Source organism: Gossypium hirsutum, chromosome D01, assembly GCF_007990345.1.
Source record: "Gossypium hirsutum isolate 1008001.06 chromosome D01, Gossypium_hirsutum_v2.1, whole genome shotgun sequence".
Taxonomy (NCBI): domain Eukaryota; kingdom Viridiplantae; phylum Streptophyta; class Magnoliopsida; order Malvales; family Malvaceae; genus Gossypium; species Gossypium hirsutum.
Genome location: NC_053437.1, coordinates 39367727 through 39385873, shown reverse-complemented (window position 1 = coordinate 39385873; position 18147 = coordinate 39367727). Strand labels below are relative to the sequence as shown.

Here is an 18147-nt window from a genome sequence, read left to right as displayed (position 1 = left end):
TTCACTTTCTCAATTTCTTTCTTTAGCAACATGTTAAGAACATTAAAATTTTAATGAGAAGTCTCTACTTTAACATCACTTCCATACATATCTAACAAGAGTAAACTTAAAAATATGGTGAAACCTTGATATTCTTACATTGTTCTCTTATTTTCAAACCCTAACTTGATTTTCTCTTTCTTCAGACATGAACATACAAGCTTTTATCATGTAATTAAAATTCACTAGATTGTTGGAGGCTTGATTCTACTAAAAAATTTGGTGTAATTCAAGAATTTCTTTCTCAATTTCAAGAAAAATGATCAAATTATAAAGAAAACAAAACTTGTTTTCTTTCATGGAGAGTGGTGTGAGATGATGGAGAGGGCGAAGATGATTTTTTTCATCTTTTCCAATTACTTAACCATTAATTAATTTAATAAAAATATCTAATAATAAAATAGTTATAAAATAATAATATATTTCAAGCAATCATTTTTCAACACCAAATAATCTTTAATTATTACACCTCAATAATTGATAATTATCCAAATTGAGAAATTATCATTTTGACCCTTGGAAATCTCTAAAATTTCATCCTTGATTCATACTTACTTTTGGTAAAATCTTACCTCTAATCTCTTGTTTCTCCTTTCAATTCAATTTAATCATTTATATTTTTAATTTTCACACTTTTGCACAACACTTTTCACTATTTTATAATTTTTCTCTATTCCCAGATTTATTTTTCTCAACTCATGAGTCTTTTCAATTCTCTCTAGTATCCATCTATCTTCTCCACTAACACGGTAAATTCTTATTCTATTTACTTCAAAAATTCTAACTCGTATATTCTCAAATTAACTCTGTTCACAACTTATGGGGTTTTAGGGATGTTACAACAATGGTAGGGAAAACCTAGGAATTTTTTCTTCTTTTTTTACTTTATGAACGGTGGAGAAGAAATGAAGGTGAAGCTTAAACTCTTTTTCTCTCCCATTACTAACATGTATGTGTCTATATATATATATTTAAGCTTAATTAACTAATACAAAAATTACAATAATACAAATTAATGGCTAAACTTCATTCATGAAACCAAGGGTGGAGGATAATGGACATGATCAAGTTAAAGAACTGGCCATAATTTAGTTATGGTTTATTCTTATTTAGGTCCTTGGTTTTATCTCCCATCTATATCTTCTAGTTTAGCCATTTTACAATTTAGTCCTTATACTATATTTAACAATGTATTTAATAATTCTGTTTGTAATTTTCATAGTCGTCTGATAAACTTCCCATTTTAATATTCAGACTAGCTTGGTTTAAGAAGTTTCAGCCTCGAAATCAAATTTTTTGACACCATAAAAAATCGAGTCATTACATAATGAGATTGGAAATTGTAATATAATATTTCATGATACAAATTTGGATATGTTTATGCTATATTGAAATGAAAACTTGTAATGGATCTATAATGCATTGTTGAGACAACTATTATGCCTCAATGCTATCTAGTGTACTTGTTAAAAACATGTTAAGTTGAGATTGTTAAAAGAATGTAAGTTGCTGAGATTATGATTTCAATGTAGGTTTTTATGTACAACAATTTAGTTATAACATATGGTATATCTAGAATTGATTTGCACAACTGATCATTGCTTGTTTAATGTACGAATTTGTTTTCCGTGTGTAGGTATTTGAAGTTCAAATTTTTTTGGGGCTCAAGCAACATCAAGAAAGGGAACTTCGACTATTCTTAGTGATTTTGTAATAAGTTTAAACTTTTGTTATAGTTTGAGCATGTGTTAGGACCTTAGTGTGATTTTTGTCTACTGTTGGTTAATTGTTGGATCGTTATGTTGGTTTTGGGTTTTTAGTGCTTATATGGTATGTTGGTATTATGTTTGTGCTTATAATTGAACTTTGTAATCAAAATTGATGTTGAATATACTGTTTTGTATGCAATTTTACTTAGCTAAATTTTGATTAGTTGTGTTAATAAGCATGATTTTATGTGTTTTAGACTTGGTTTGATATGTCAAATGTGTGTGCATATATGTTAGAACTCATTTGGTGCAAATTTGAGACCTATTTGAAAGCCCTAAACTATTAAAATTCTAAAAAATATTGGGTTTTGGAATAAGGAATTAGAGCCTCATACCCAAGTATTGGTACTTCTTAAGAGATTTCTGTACATGGTTTCAATGTTTCGATACATTCTATGTCAGTAGTACTTGGAAATTGGGACTTGTTTTTGAACAAGTTCCAAGGTATCAATACTTTTTCTTTAAGGTATCGAGACATGGATCCTTAGAGTTAACTGTTTGAATTTCTGGTCAATGTATCGATACATTGGGACTAAGTATTAATATTTGTCCCTTGTTTTTGATGTTTTTGCCCTAAATGTCGTTCCAAAACTCATTTTCGTTAAGTTTTCGCTTGACCATCATCATTGAAACATGACACCCCTGTAAATGTGGTTTAAGTATTACGTATGTAAGTGAGTTCGATTGTTTTGTTTTGTTTGAGATTACTTCTGTAACTAATGTTGCATTTGCATCTAATTGTCTTCTAGGTCTTATGTAGGGTTGTTGGAAGGAGTTTTGTAACCATTGGAAGTCTTAAATTCACGAATTTAATACACCCTGCAAGTTGTGGTATTAGTGCCCATAAATATGGAATTGATACCTCATGCAAAAGTAACCATTAGAAGTGTCTAGGTATTGATACCTTTATGGCAGGTACCAATACCTTAAGAGCAGGTGCAAATACCTCAAGCACATGTATTGATACCCTACTTCTCTAAAATGTATTTTTGGCTATTGACTTTGCAATGTATAGATGCTTTAGGCTTGGGTATCAGTAAATAGGGTCAAATATTGATACCTTAATACATGGTATTTGACAATTAGTCATAACACTTTAAAACATTATTGAAGGGTTTTAAGATTACTCAAAAACACTTGTAAAGGTTCAATGCATTTTGTAAACTTGTTTTTTGTGATTTTGTAACACTAGAAAACATTTTAAAGCTTATCAGATTAGTTTTCACTTAACTTTAAGGGTTTGAAAATCTAATTTAATTCTTAATAGTTTGTTATATCAAAATATTTTCATCTTAATAGTTTGTTATATCAAACTATTTTGAAAATCAAAGCTACCATCCTCATTAAATATATGGTTAGATAGGTGCCATTGCTAGTCGATGAAGACCACTAAACAACGATAAAATAAGGATGGGAGGAAGAATAAGGTAGATGATGGGTTAGCGATGGGAAGAAAAGAAGGTACATATTTTTATTTTTATTTTGGAAATTGTTTATAATTATTTAAAATATTTTTATATATTTTTTAATTTTAAGGGAAGTTAATGGACACGTGATAAAAATGTAATAGCTTGACAAAGTTAGTGGCTATTATATAATTTTTTGAATGTTGTGTGATTAAAATGTATTTTTAAATCCAAATTGTTTTTTTGGATAACAAATAAGAAGTTGGATTTGAATTTGGACAAATCCAAGTCCAATTTCATAAGAGTTAAATTTTGGATTTCAAAATGCATTTTAAAACTTAGAATTTTCAAAATACAAAATTAATTTAAAAAACATGAGAACTTATTTGTTCTTTCTTCTTTCATAGTTATTCAAAATTCAAATAATAAATAATTAATTTTACTTATAATATATCATCGACAAAGCTCAAAGTTTTCAAAATTAGACTAGTAGGCGAACCGGCCAAATCACCAGTTTCGGTTCAATCGGTTCGATTGATCTATCTATTTGATTGAATAAATTATTAAAAATAAAAACTACAAATAAAAATTGGTTTGACCATCGGTTCGACTTGTCCAATCAGTTTAATTGGTTCACAAGTCAACAAATCTAACCCCTTTTCCAGGCTAGTACCTCAACCAATTTCTGATCCAATTGGTCTAATCGGTCATTTAGTTCGATTTTGAAAATAGTGACGAAACTTCATGCATTTAATTTAATACAATATAAATATTCAAAAAATTCATTTATACCATAATTTTCACAAATTTAATTTATAAACCCCTAACTTTTAATTTATAATTTCCATAATTGGACCATCAGTTTGCTAGCCCAATCGGTTCAATCAATTCGACCAGTTCGATCAGTTTGACTGGTACGACCAGTTCGATCAAGCCATCCAATTTTATTAAACAAATCATTAAAAATTCATAAAAAAATGGTTCAACTGTCCAATCAACCGATCCATATCGGTCCCTAGATCAACTGGTCTAATGCTTTTCTCCAAACTACTATCCTGACCGGTTTGCGGTCTAATCGACTAGTCTAGACCGGTTCAAACAACAATGTTCTAATTCTTCTTAAATAATTAAAATTTTAAAAAAATGTTTTTAAGATTTAAAATTAATTAAAATCCAAATCTAGATTTAAATTATTTTAAATTTCTAAAGAAAATAAGAAACTCAAGTCTAGATTTTAATTTCCAAATGCATGTAATATAAGGAGAAATTATTTTACAATATTGGGTTTTCATTTAAATCGTGCAGTTGAAATAAAAAAACCGAGTCTGACCAGGGAAGCAAAACTTAAATTTAAAAAATTAATATATAAAAGAAATTCTCCGTCTATCTCTAAAACATGGTTATCTTCTGTCTTACTCTTGCTACTCTCCTTCCACTAAGATCTAGGCTTGCCTTCACTCACTTTCTTTTTTAATTATATTGTTAATTATTACTGTTGTTAATAGACTCCAGTTTTAGTAATTTCGGTTTGATGGACCGGAAGCGAACGGAGAGCCCCAGCTACACGCGCCGGTGGAGTAGTCACTCGGGCACGGGGAGCACTGGCGGCGGTGTTGAGTCACCTGCATTGTCGCCGGCGCATAACCAGCCCCGCCACGCGCGTTCTTCCTCCGCCACTGGCATTTCCAGCATAAAGCGCACCCAAAACTTCGCCGCGAAAGCTGCGGCTCAGCGGCTGGCTCAGGTCATGGCTTCGCAAACCACTGACGATGACGATGAAGAAGATGACGGCGACGATCTAGGTTTCCGGTACAGTGCTCCACCTCCTCTCGCTCTGTCTAGAAAAAACACCGCCGCTACGGCTGGTGGTGCCGGTAATAAAACCGCTCTTAACTATACGAGGATCGGGAGATCTCCTTCACCTGCGGTAGGTTTACTTCATTTGCTAAATTCTTACTTTTCTATTTTTACTCGTTTGCTTTTTCTTTGAAGTAGGGTTTGATCTTTGAGTTCGATACGGCGCAAAGTTATTTTTAGTTGCATTCTGTCTTAAGTTCTGTTGCTACACGTTTAGTATTTTCTTCTAAATTTGGATTTTGTGTTTGATCGAGAAATTTGTCGCTGAGGAATTTGTATTAGGAGAATGTTAATAAAAGCAGAGATCGGATTTGATCTCTGAGTTCCATGCGGCACAAAGTTGGTATTAGTTGCATTGTGTTGTAAATTCTCTTGCTTTACGTTTTGTGATTTCTTCTAAATTCAGATTGTATACGATAAAAAAATTTGTTGGTAAGATTTGTACTAGGAGAATTTTAACAAATGCAAAATAATAGCGTGGATAATGGTTAATCTAATAATGTTTTATGCATGGATTGCTAATGTTAAACTCCAAACTAGATGTTTTAGTTTACTAGTGTATATGGAGGTCTCACCAGAATATCTGATACTTTGGGACTAGTTAGCACGGAACTTGGTAGAGGAAGCACCATCAGTTCGATCGACATCAACTGGAAGGTCATCAATGTCTCTTCGTGCAGCACCACCTGTACCGCCGCCCAATAAAACATCACTGAGGACTGCTGTATCTCTACCTTCTGAGTCTCCGAAAAACCGACAACCAGAGAAAAGGTATAAAAAGTAGCAATGAACATAAAGCCTCACACTCAGACTAACAAAAGAAAAGCTAAGAAAATTAGTTTCCTTCTTTTATCATAGGACTTTCTAGATGATCAAATAAATCACGATACCAACTATTTCGTTGTTTATTTCTACTTTCTAGGGTGTATTACTTGGTTTTTTATTTTTTATTTTTATTTTTATTTTTATGGTCTTTTAGCATTTGTATGTTGAATATCAAATTTTGGTAGCAGGAATTTATACCATCTTGATTAAGCGTTACTATTGAATTATTGCTTTGAAAGCAATCACCTTTTCCTTTTAAAAATATATATGTTATATTAATTCTTACACCATTCAAACAAAAAGCATACTTTTATATTTGTAAGTTTGTATGGAAAGTACTAGCTATTAAGGGAAATATCTTTATAGTTATTTATGTAGCAAACAAACTAAGTAAATATCTATGAATGCAGATTCACATCAGACATTGGGTTTAACTTGAAAGATACAGGAGATTACCGTGAGGCTTCTGCACTTCGAGATGAAGTATGCTAATCACACTCTAGTAACATAAATATTCATTTTTGTCATTCACAGAATTAAATGCATTCTTAATTTGGAGTCTATGAAACTGATAATTATTTGTCATACAGCTAGATATGCTGCAGGAAGAAAACGAGAATGTCATAGATAAGGTGTGCAAATCTTATTCTTGGTCGATTTAACATGTAGTGTGGGCTCTAATGCCATTTGATTGCAATTTAATTGATGCAAGAGCTTTATTTATTAATATTTTATTGTTTCAGCTTTACTTATTAAGTATGAGATATATTATGGATGAGTAGGGTTATTACTTATCTTTAGGGTTTAAACCCAAGGCTAGGATTAAAACATTATTTGCAAGAAAGCCTAGTAACTTGGCCTATATAAATAACTTGTAAGCTTTCAGTTAACATTGTTATTATTATTGTTATTATTTTCTTTGAACTAATAGAGAGAAATTAGAGGTTTTTTTGTAACCCTAGATTATTTAGAGATCCAACTTCTTTTTTACTAATTTTTAGCTTAATTCTATTGATTTAATGCTATTTTCTTTAAACCCCATCAAATTTAGCATCAGAGCTTAATTAAATATTAGGGTTTGTCTTTAAGCCATGGACACATTAGAGGCGGAGGAAGAGAAAATCAGGATTGAAAAACAGAATTGACTATTGTATGATGTGTGATTGAAGAATTGTCATGTGCAAGTTATTCTTGGCTTTGACAAGAATATGTGGGAATCTAGATGGAAATTCTAAAAGTTGCTTACAACCAGTTTGACATATCAGAAGGTACTTGCATTGATAAATTTGATTTTGGTGAGGAAGATTTTCCTGGCAAAATGCATGTGGAAGAGTAAGACCATGATCTATTAGATCTTATTTATAATGTGTATCCTCAAGAAAGTGAAGAACTTGATGTTTATCCTGTTTGTTCCAAGAATGACAACCACATTCTCAGAAGAAAGGGAGGGATTGAAGGCAAGTTAGAAATCTCTTGGGATATTTCAAGGGACAATGTCGGGTGATAATGATGGAGTAAAAGAGTTGATTCAGTTTTTACAATTGAAACATATTTTGTTGAGAGTAATTTCAATGCCAAACTCAAGAAAAGTAGAAAAAACTTGAATGCTAGTAATGATGTGAAGGTGATGCATTGTTTCAGAGAAAAAACTACCTGCAACCAACATGAAAGTGAAGTTTAAATGGTTTCTATTGAAAGATAGTTGCTAATGGATTAAAAGAACATGAAGGCTAGCAACAAATGAAGACTTTTTGGTAATAAGTTGGGGTGATTGTTTTCCTTTCCATTTGAACACTAATTATTTGTTTGAAGCATTTTGTCTATGTAATGAATTTAGAGTGCTAGAAGGAGAATAGAACAAATTGAGTGAATGTATCTTAAGAACTGTACAATATTCTTTAGCACTCCCTTAATGCTGGAGTACAAATATTAATCATTCCCAGCTTATTTCAAATATAATCAACTTGAGCTACATTCAAAGCTTTTGTGTAGATATCTCCTAGTTGATCTTCAGTTTTAGCGTAGCCCATAAAGATAGCTTTTGTTGAAGCTTTTCACAAACAAAATGGGAGTTAATTTCAATGTGCTTGGTTCGTTTGTGGAACACAAGACTAGAAGATATATGAAGAGCAGTTTAGTTATCACACTATATCTTTGTTGACAATGAAATCTCTAGATCCACTTCACTTAATAGTTAGTGCACTCAATCTCACATAGATTGTGTTATAGCTCTATATTTGACTTTGTGCATGATTGGAATACTACATTTTGTTTCTTTTTTTACCATGAAATCAAATTTCCTTTAACAAACCACAATATCTTGTAGTGGATATCTTGTCCATCTTAGATCCCACTCAATTTGCATTGAGAAACATTCAATGTCATTGAGCCCATATAATAAATCATGTCTTGGAGCCTCCTTTTAGATAAAGAGTTTGTTTCAAAGCTGCCCGCTGTTTGATTGTTGGTGAAGATATTAATTGACTCAACACTAACAGAGCATGCAATGTCAGGACGAGTCATTATATGATAATTCAGTTTAACAACTAGCCTTCTATACCTCTCAAGATCTTCAGATAAATCACTATTTTTGGTCATAAGTTATGCATTGGATCCATTTAAGTACTACATGGCTTAGACCCTGGTTTTCTAGTTTATGCTAGTAAGTTGAGAGTATATTTCCTTTTAAGATAAGAAAATACCTTCTTGTAACCTCAACACTCAAGAAATACTTCAAATGTAGACTTATTTGAAATTGATTGTGTAGTAAAGATTTCAAAGCATGCTTGCATCATCACTTCCAGTAATGACAATATTGTCAACATGCATCATTAACAATATTATAGTTTCTTTTGAATTTTTATAAAATATTGAGTGATCACAATCACTCTTCTTCAATCTAGATTCTTGGACTACTTTATTGAATCTACCAAACCAAGCATGAGGAATTTGTTTCAAACCATACAAAGGTTTTCGAAGTCGACAAGTCTTCTTTGAGCGGTGGTCACTTCATTTAGACTTCCTCCTGAAGATACCATAGAGAAAAACATTTTTTTTATACCTACCTGGCGTAAACGCCACTTATACATAGTTTCCATAGAGGTGAACAATCAAATTGAAGTCAATTTAGTTACTGGGGAGAAGGTATTAAAATAGTTAACGTCGTAAGTTTGAATAGTCCTCTTAGCAACAAGTTGGGCTTTAAGTTGTGATATTGACCCATTAGGGTTGACTTAATCGTAAACATCCACTTGCACTCGATACTTTTTTTGGCTAGTAGATTACTGAATCTCAAGTACTATTACCATCTAAAGTCACCATCTCCTGTACCATTGCATCATGCCGGCTAAGATGGGACAATGTTTCATCAATAATCTAAGAAATTGAAACAAAATCTAAGGATGCAATAAAAGAGCTGGAAGCAAAAGACAGATTGTCCTAAAAAATAAAAGATGAAATAAGTACATTGACATTTACCCTTTCATAGGGAGATAGATCAAGATTGGGATTAGAATCACAAGAGAAGGGATCCTTCGACGAAGAGGTGAGTAGAAGACATGAGTTATGAGGTTCTTGTCTTAAATAGACAATAACAATAGGTGTTGAGTGGTTGTTTGATCTAGTGCAATAGTAACTGTAGAACTTGTAGGCCAAGTTATAGTGTTATCCATTAGATCATCTTCCTCCTATTGACTATTGTAAATAGTTTAATCAAGAAAGGAGTAATTTCAAGAAAGGTAACATTAGTAGAAACAAGATAGTATTTAAGATCAAGAGAGTAACATCTATAACCTTTTTGAAGTCGAGAATATCTAAGGAACAGGCTTTGGATCCAATTAGTGACTCATGGACGAATATCATGAACAAAATAAGTACTATCAAATATATTAAATTCAAAAGTAAAGAAAGATTTTGAAAGAAAATGATGTTGCTAGGAATATCACCATTGAGTATAGAAGGGGGCATATGATTAATAAAAAAACAAGCTATTAAAATTGCATCTCAAAATTGTTTCAAAATACTCATTTGAGAAAGAAGGGCTTTGGCTATTTCAAGAAGTTTATTTATTCTGTTAGCAACCTTGTTTTGATGAGTATTATTGGGGAATAATCCAAAGACCATGCAAACCTCGAAAGATTGACTCGAAAGAAGTTGAATCAGGGTGTAGGGAATGCAAGGTGCACCTATTGGAGCCACTTCACAAGCCCCTAATGGGGGTGTGACACTTGACACCTAGATTACCTTAAAGCCTCTTATAAATAGCAAGCACTATTGCCATTTGAATTCATCTTATAAGTCACCAAATCACTTGGTTAGAAGTTCTTTACTTCCTTTCTAAAAATTTGAGTTTGATGACATTGCTCACTTAATCGTCGAAGTGTTTGTTGGAGGTAAAATCTCCAATGTGCACTAATTCAACATTTTTTCTCACAAGTTTTCAAGATGAGTCTGAGAAGCTCAAGAGAGGTCCATTAGCGAGAAGGAACCCTCGATTTAGGCTCTTGAAGTCCAAGCCTGTTCATCACATAATCCTTAAAGGTGATGCCTTGAACCCCTCATGGCTCGTTGTTCCTGAAAAGAGTTTGAGCAATTCGGCAAGTTTATTAGTCGTGCCATAACCTTAGATTTAGACTCCTTAGGCCCCAAGGCCTTTTGTTACCTAACCTTGAAGAGTGGTGCCTCGCTTTCTCATATGGCTCATTCAAGGAGATCAAGTAGTTTGGGAAGTTCAAGTTTGACGCAAGCCATGTAACCTTGAGCGTAGGCTCTCCAAGTCCCAAAGACCCTTGTTACCTAACCTCAGAGAGTGGTGCCTCACTTCCTCCGACTAGCCAAGTAACCTTGAGCATAAGACTCTTCAGGCCCCAAGGTCCCTCGTCACCTAACTGTGGGTATAGGCTCCTTAAGCTTCCATGGTTAGGCCTCACGTCACCTAACCTCAGACATATGCTTCTCAAGACTTAAAGGAAACCTAAGGTTTCTCACCACAACAAACCCATGGCATTGATCGTTCAAGCCATCTAAGTCACCTCACAATCAAGTCCTATCATTGGCGCTTTGCGCCACTTTTCTCCTTTTCACGCATGTAACTCTAGGTTTAGGCTTCCAAAGCTCTCCAAGGTTACTCATAGTTTAACCCTGAACCTACAAGTTTCTGTAACTCTACGTTTTCTAGAGTTTTAACTTCTCTTTGACTCATCTTTAAAATTTAATACTTTTGGTTGTTGTTATCTTCCCTTAAACCACATCATTAGTAATTCTTGAATGAACTTTACAGCTCAGACTTGAGGAAGAAAGGTGCCAGGAAGTGGAGGCTAGAGTCAAAGAGCTTGAGAAACAGGTAACATGGAAATTGACTTTTTCCTTTTGTGTTTTTATTTATGGTTTCCTTTTTCCCTTACTAGTACTAGGCAAGGGCAAACTACCGATTTGGTTGCTAAACTTTTGGAAGGTTTTGTTCAACATTTGGTCACCAATTTTAATAAATGTTATTATTTTGGTCACTTGACAAATTGTTGGTTAAAAATAATGGCCTTGCCATTTGGATTTTTGTGTCTTGATATGTTTGCTTAGATGGCATTTTTTTGTTAGGTGACCAAAATCTTTCATAGTTTTGGATGTTCAAACTAGAAAATTTCTAAAAGTTGTGACAAAAAAGGTTATTTGCTCTAAATTGTATCGGTTGATATAAATATTAATAAAACCAGAAATGAAAAATTTCATTAAATTTTTTAGACTTTATATCCTTTATTCTTAATATATATTAAATCACAAATTTGAAGAAACTATTGAACTAGTAATATATCCTTCATTGTTGATTATATTATTGTTTTATCATTTTAAATATTTTTTATTATTTATAAAATTTATCATATTTATAAATAAGAATCCTGATTCTTTTAAAACACTTCTGTTAAATGAATTTATATAATAATTTAAAAAAGGTTAAAATTAATGTAGAAATATTTTATCTTTAAAGTATTATGTTTCATTAATAAAATAGTGAAAAAATATTACTTTAGTTTTAAATATTAAAATTTAATTATTTATATAATAAATAACTTTATATTTCATGTGTATAATTTTATAAATAATAATTTATATAATTTATTATATAAATGGTTTTTATTATTTACTAGATTTATCACAGGTATAAAAAAGAATTTTGATTCTTTTAAAACACTTTTGTTTAATGCATTTATATGACAATAAATAAAAAAGTTAATTTTTTTTATCAAATTACTTTATTTTAAAGTATTTTTTTTCCATTAACCAAAAAAGTAAAAAAAATAATTCTGCTTTAGTTTTAAAATCAAAATTTAATTATTTATATAATAAATATCTTTATATTTCATATATATGATTTTATAAATAATACATTTATGTAATATAACAATTATATTAATTATATATTGTCAACAAACTATGATGGTTGATTTATTGATTATATTATTAAGGGAAAAATGAAAATTAAAGGGTTATTTATGTTATGTAAACTTTTTTAGTATTGTAAAAATGCTTTAATAATATTAGGAATTTATTATTATTATTATAATATTTGAATAAATAAAATAATTTGTACATTCAATTATTTTTATTAGATTTTATTTTGAATAATATTATTTGCATTAGTTACATTATCGAAATTTATATCATCTAATAAATTATAGAACTTAATAAATAAATTCACATGTAACGTATGTGATAATGTAAACTAGTTTTAAAAAAATGAATAGTAACTATAAGGGATCATAATTAGATAAATGTGTTTTTACCTGTTAATTTTTCTTTTTCGAGCTTTTAGGTTGCTGCTCTTGGTGAAGGGGTATCTTTGGAAGCCAAACTGTTAAGCAGGTAGATTTTGGTTCAAACAACCTTAATGTATACCTTTTTTTATCCTCTTTAGTTGTATTTATCTTTTTCTAACATCTTGTGTTACCATCTACAGAAAAGAGGCTGCATTGCGTCAAAGAGAGGTATTTCAGAATTTGGATTCTGCTCTATTTGTAGATAGATGATTAAGGGTGAGTTTGGATGGGCGGTGCGTTTACCTGCGGTTAGAGTAAAAACAGCGGTGGCGGTGAGATTAGATACTATAGCGTGAGACAAAAAGTAAGCTAAACACACCGCACCGCACCCAATTGTCCATCCAAACCCACCCTAATTCTAGGCTTCCCAGCTATATTTTAGTTTTCTGGTCCTTTTTCTCTTTTTTAAGTTTTTTAAATGTTGGTTTGAGCTAGGCAGACTCAGGTTTGTTTGTTTTTTTTTCTTTTTTTTTCTGAAACATACTCAGGTTTGTTGTTATAGCACAAACTGTGTTGAATTTTGAGTTTCATCTATTGTGGTAATCTTGACATTTTTCCTTTTGAGAATAGGAAATGGCAATTTTTTTTCTTGTAATTTTATCTTCAGGATAATGCCAAAAAAAAAAAAAAAAAGAATCATTCTTTTCCTTTTCTTTTATCTTCCCAGGCTGCACTTAAGGATGCAAAACAAACTAAGGATGTTGTAGACAAGGAGATTTTGTCTTTTAAATCTGAAGTTGAGGTAAATATCAGCAAGTAGTCTTCCTGTATTATAATCTTCTCACCTTTTAAATGAATATAATAACTTCTGCTCATGCTATTCCATATTCTCTTATGCTTTATTTATTTTGCTTGAATTAGAATGCTAAAGATGAGGCAACAGCCATTGTAAGGCAGCTTCATGGAGCTGAATCTGAAGTAAAAGCCCTTCGTTCAATGACTCAAAGAATGGTATTGACTCAAAAAGAGATGGTATGTGCTTATATTGCCTCAAAATTTAAGGAGCCCACTTTTTATTAGAAGATCAATTACCTTATGCATTTGAATTTCAGGAAGAAGTTGTCCTTAAGAGGTGTTGGCTTGCTCGTTACTGGGGCTTAGCTGTGAGATATGGTAGTTACTGGTAACTTATATTTGTTGTGAAGAGAAATGCACCATTCACTCTCTGTTGATTAAATCTTGTTGAATCATTCGACAATCATTTTAAAGGGCATGAATGAATTACGGTCATTTGTTTTTTGTAAAAGAAATTTTACTTCATCCTGCCCCTTGTCAAGTTGTTAAAGGTTTAGAATGTGGTAATAATATATTCAAACTGACAATTATAACTCCATTGCACTTAAAGGTAGATAAATGTTCAGTTATCCATCATTAAGCCCTACCGTTTCACCTCATTCTTGTGCTTTATAGGGATCTGTGCAGATATCGCTGTGTCTAAGCATGAGTACTGGTCATCATTAGCTCCTCTTCCTTTTGAGGTGGTTGTTTCTGCTGGACAAAAGGCTAAGGAGGAGATTTCTGAAAAAGGCCAGTAAATAAATAATTTTATGCTTTGTGGTTAACTAGATAGTGGCATCCTTCTCTTGTCCTGTCATACACATTTTTCATGTTTTTAGACTATAACAATGTCGAGCAGGTGATGATGAGAATGAAAAGAGGAGCAAACTTGTTGAGGATTTGAGTGACCTGACTGGAGAAGGAAATATTGAGAGTATGCTTTCAGTTGAAATGGGTTTGAAGGAGCTTGCATCCTTAAAGGTACTCCCCGCTTTTCTTCCCAACCCATCCAAAAGAAAAAAGTGGTGCATTTCTGGAATTAAGATGCTACATGCGTTCCACTGGTTTAATTCCGGCTATGTTTTGAAGGTTGAGGAAGCCATTGTGAATGCATTGGCCCAACAGAGAAGAGCAAGTTCTGTTAGAATTTCATTGTCTGGTATGCTCTATATCACTAAGTAATATCTTTGCTTAATTTTCTCATTACTTTAAAATAGTGTGTTTGCTTGGCTGGTTGGTTCTTCTTCTATTTTTTTTTTCTTTTTTCAAACTCATTTCTTTGCAATTTTTCTAATTCAACGCATTTTTTAACCTCAACCCATGCTAACTGCCTAGAGCTGTCTCCTCTGATCTGACTGAATTCTTACTTGCATGTTTTTCAGATATCAAGTCACCACGTGATACAAAGTTTATGGAGGCATTTGGTAAGTCTAATTTATTTATTTAGTTGCTGTCTTGTTTGTTTCTTTGTATTCCCATGTTCCCAAATTTGCGATCACAAGAATGACTGGTATGCTTTATTGCAGAATTGAGTCCAGAGGAGTCTGAGGATGTTCTCTTCAAGGAGGTATGTCAGTCATCTTTCTTTGTTATCTTCAATTTTTTCTCAATGATGTTTATCCACAAAGTTCATCAATTTCTTGGTCTTCCTGTTAAATGGTTTTGTTTAATTGTTGGTGGCACTAACTTTATCCTCGCCCAACTACATACCTTCAGTCTATTTATAAAACCCAATAAATAATATGTATTTTTATGTGTGTCGAAATTGCAGCGGCTTCAAATTTTGGAATTTCCATATTCTTGTCCGTATTGCTTTTCTTGCCAACAAGGGATGAGACCTGTTTGGCTTGATGCTGAGCTTAAATATTGGATTCTCAATTTGTTTCACTTCAAATTAATTAGCCACTTAGTAAATAGTTAAATGGTTCCTGGTTAAGCAGTGGTCACTGTACAGTGTGCAATAACATTTTCCCTTTAGTATTTTGTGTGTCCTGTTTGACACTTAGAAAGAGGAATATAGTATTATCTGGCTGACCATTTATAAAACATACTGTATAGGCATGGCTTACATATATTTGGATAAGAGCCAAATCCCATGGCATAGAGGAGGATACAGCCAAAGAGCGACTTAAATTTTGGATCAGCCGTTCTGTGCATTCACCAAGTTCACATGATGCTGTTGATGGTAATATCTATTGTAGCATTAATTTCTTCAAATGGAAGTATTGGTGCAATGTTTCTTACTCTCTAAACTTTGAACTTAAAAATGTCAATTATTTTCTTGCATATACAAGACCAAACCCAATCTTTCTTGCAAGTAAGCACTTATCTTGTTTTTGTTTAGTTGAGGAAGGACTGATGGAGCTTCGGAAATTGGGCATTGAACGTCGACTTTGGGAAGCATCTCGAAGGAATTGAGTGGGATGATTCTTCCTCAAAGAGTAGTTGAAAGAGTTCTTGACAGACTGCACTGAGATATGTATTTTACAGTTTCTAACTGTATTCGTTTGACTAGATTTCCCCTCCAAATGAGCTTCTTCTTCTTCTTCTTATTATTATGTAGATAAGTAATGAGCACTGATTATGGGTTGCATGCTTTTCTTGATATGAGAATTGAGGTATTGCTTCGGCAAATAAATTAGTTTAAAGGTAAGGTAGTGTATTAAGTGTACTGAACCACGGGTATATATATTAGCATATGGTCACTAGCATGGTTTGCTTCAAGATAAGCCAAGACGTCACTTGAAAGGTGCATGTTTAATTCGTATAGTAATTAAATTTGTAGTGGTATAGAAATATATTGTTATCTTGCATAATCCTTAGGAATGATGTTCGAAAACGTGATCTTAAGGTTAACTTGACATAAACATGTGTTAAGGTGATTAAAAGGTCTAACGTAGTGACTTCTAGAGAAGCCTACAACCAGTGGATTCTGAATTAGTAAACCACCATATTACTGCAACCATCATATTACTGCAACATTCTCCAGCATTGCTCTCGATATTTCCATGTTAGGGGGGAATAAATGTTCTAACATTTCATGTCATTGAAACTTGTGTCACTGTTTTCACTGCAATTACAATTTTGTGTTATTGTTTTAAACTGTTCTGCATACTTTAGATTTAATTTTAGTACTTAGTAACTCAATTCACTCATATTTCTGTTATTTACCATTTTGACATTAGTTAATTTTGCAATTAATTGAATTAACTTTAGTCCTATGGAGACGATATTCTATATTTACTACTTTATTATTTGTTGATGACTGTGTACACTTGTACATATTCTTTAAATCTCGCAATAGGACTATGAATAATAAGCATCATAAAATGGATTTTCGATATACTTTGGACATTTTTAGCTTGAGGTGAAACATAAAGTGTGATATTATTGTAAGAGTCGATCTAATAGTTGAGTTTCCAATGGGATTGAAAACAATGAATTTCAAAGACGAAGTATATTGGTAAGTTTGGAAAATTCTATATATACATATATAAAAGGATAAGTTTCAGTGAAATAAGAGATGCATGAATGCAATATCAATTTGGAAGGTTTAGAAAAGTGTTCAAATAATTTAATTGACAAGTAGTATTAAGTAGTATTACATGGTGGGATCGTAATACGAAAAAATGACTTATATTAGTAGATAATCTAAACATGTTGATACGGGGTTGCGCGCGGACCAAGATCGAGTTGCCAAGTCACGAGAAACTCCTACGAAAATCCTAAACAATTAGATCCGAAACGAAACAGAAAAATTAAAAGATTAGAACTTTGAATTTCCAGATCTGAAATAAAATCTCCAAATCAGCAAAGAATCAAATTGAGAATAGAAATAAGTGTTAGGGTTCTTGAAACCCTCAAGGAGATTGTGATTCTGCCCAATTGAACACCAAGATAGTTTTCCTCAAATTTTGACAATCTAATTTCACCCAAAAAGAGTATGGAAAAACCCTAGAAATTGAAGATTTTTGGGCTGATTCCTTAAGATAGAAAAAGGCTGAAAACACAATAAGAACAGAAAATAGATTAGATAATGATTCAGCACAAGTAGAAATAAAGAAAGAATTGACAGTAAGAAATTAAAAGATAAGTCCTAAGAAGCCTTGAAATCTCGAAAGATCTCACAACTCCCTTCAAACGGCTCTAATCTCCCCTCCAAAGAATATCAATGGCAAGAAGAAGGTTGAAGATGGCTCCCACAATCACAAGATTGTTAAAACAACTTCTAAAGAAAACTCAAGAGAGAAATCTTGGAGAAAACTCAAAGAAAATTCTGCTCTCAACAAATCTGAAATTTTAATAATAATGATAAGTGTTTAACAAGGTGGACAGCCATGCCTTTAAATAGGCCTTATAACTAGTCCTAATCTAATTAGAAAACTAAAATAAAAAAAACTCCTAATTATTTTAATATGGAAATTCGGTCAAAGGTCATTTTATCTGGGACTCTTGGACTGAATATTGACATAAAAATTTAAACTAAGTAAATAAATAAATAAATAAATAAAAATAAAAATAAAACTTTACAACTTGGGCCACTTTGACAATTTGGCCTGATTTTCAACTAAGTATGGATGGATTTCTTGATTGGGCTGGGAATTTGCTTATTGGGCCTCGCCTTCAAGAATTTGGGCTTTTGTGACTCGTATCATTCCCCCCTTC

General features: G+C 32.2%; 1 protein-coding gene across 2 annotated transcripts; it reads left to right on the top strand.

Annotated features, from left to right (window-relative positions):
- The first annotated feature begins 4508 nt into the window (after positions 1–4508).
- On the top strand, positions 4509–16135 carry LOC107921476 (coiled-coil domain-containing protein SCD2). Of its 2 annotated transcripts, none has more exons than XM_041086514.1 (17): positions 4509–5141; positions 5673–5842; positions 6307–6379; positions 6487–6528; positions 11175–11237; positions 12702–12751; positions 12846–12873; positions 13373–13447; positions 13567–13677; positions 13758–13818; positions 14116–14232; positions 14342–14463; positions 14572–14641; positions 14865–14906; positions 15009–15049; positions 15541–15667; positions 15827–16135. In XM_041086514.1, the coding sequence occupies exons 1-17, from the start codon at positions 4746–4748 to the stop codon at positions 15898–15900; spliced, it is 1662 nt and encodes a 553-aa protein (XP_040942448.1). In that variant the 5' UTR covers positions 4509–4745; the 3' UTR covers positions 15901–16135. The 2 variants fall into 2 exon arrangements, with proteins under 2 accessions (XP_040942448.1, XP_040942449.1); XM_041086515.1 differs by having other exon boundaries at positions 4980–5141; positions 5677–5842.
- The last annotated feature ends 2012 nt before the right edge of the window (positions 16136–18147 follow it).

Excerpts from the sequence above, each read along its gene's own strand:
- LOC107921476 (XM_041086514.1), top strand. The coding sequence starts at position 4,746 with ATGGACCGGAAGCGAACGGAGAGCCCCAGCTACACGCGCCGGTGGAGT. Across the intron at positions 11,238-12,701 it reads TCAAAGAGCTTGAGAAACAG|GTTGCTGCTCTTGGTGAAGG; the intron begins GTAACATGGAAA and ends TCGAGCTTTTAG. Across the intron at positions 14,642-14,864 it reads TGTTAGAATTTCATTGTCTG|ATATCAAGTCACCACGTGAT; the intron begins GTATGCTCTATA and ends CATGTTTTTCAG.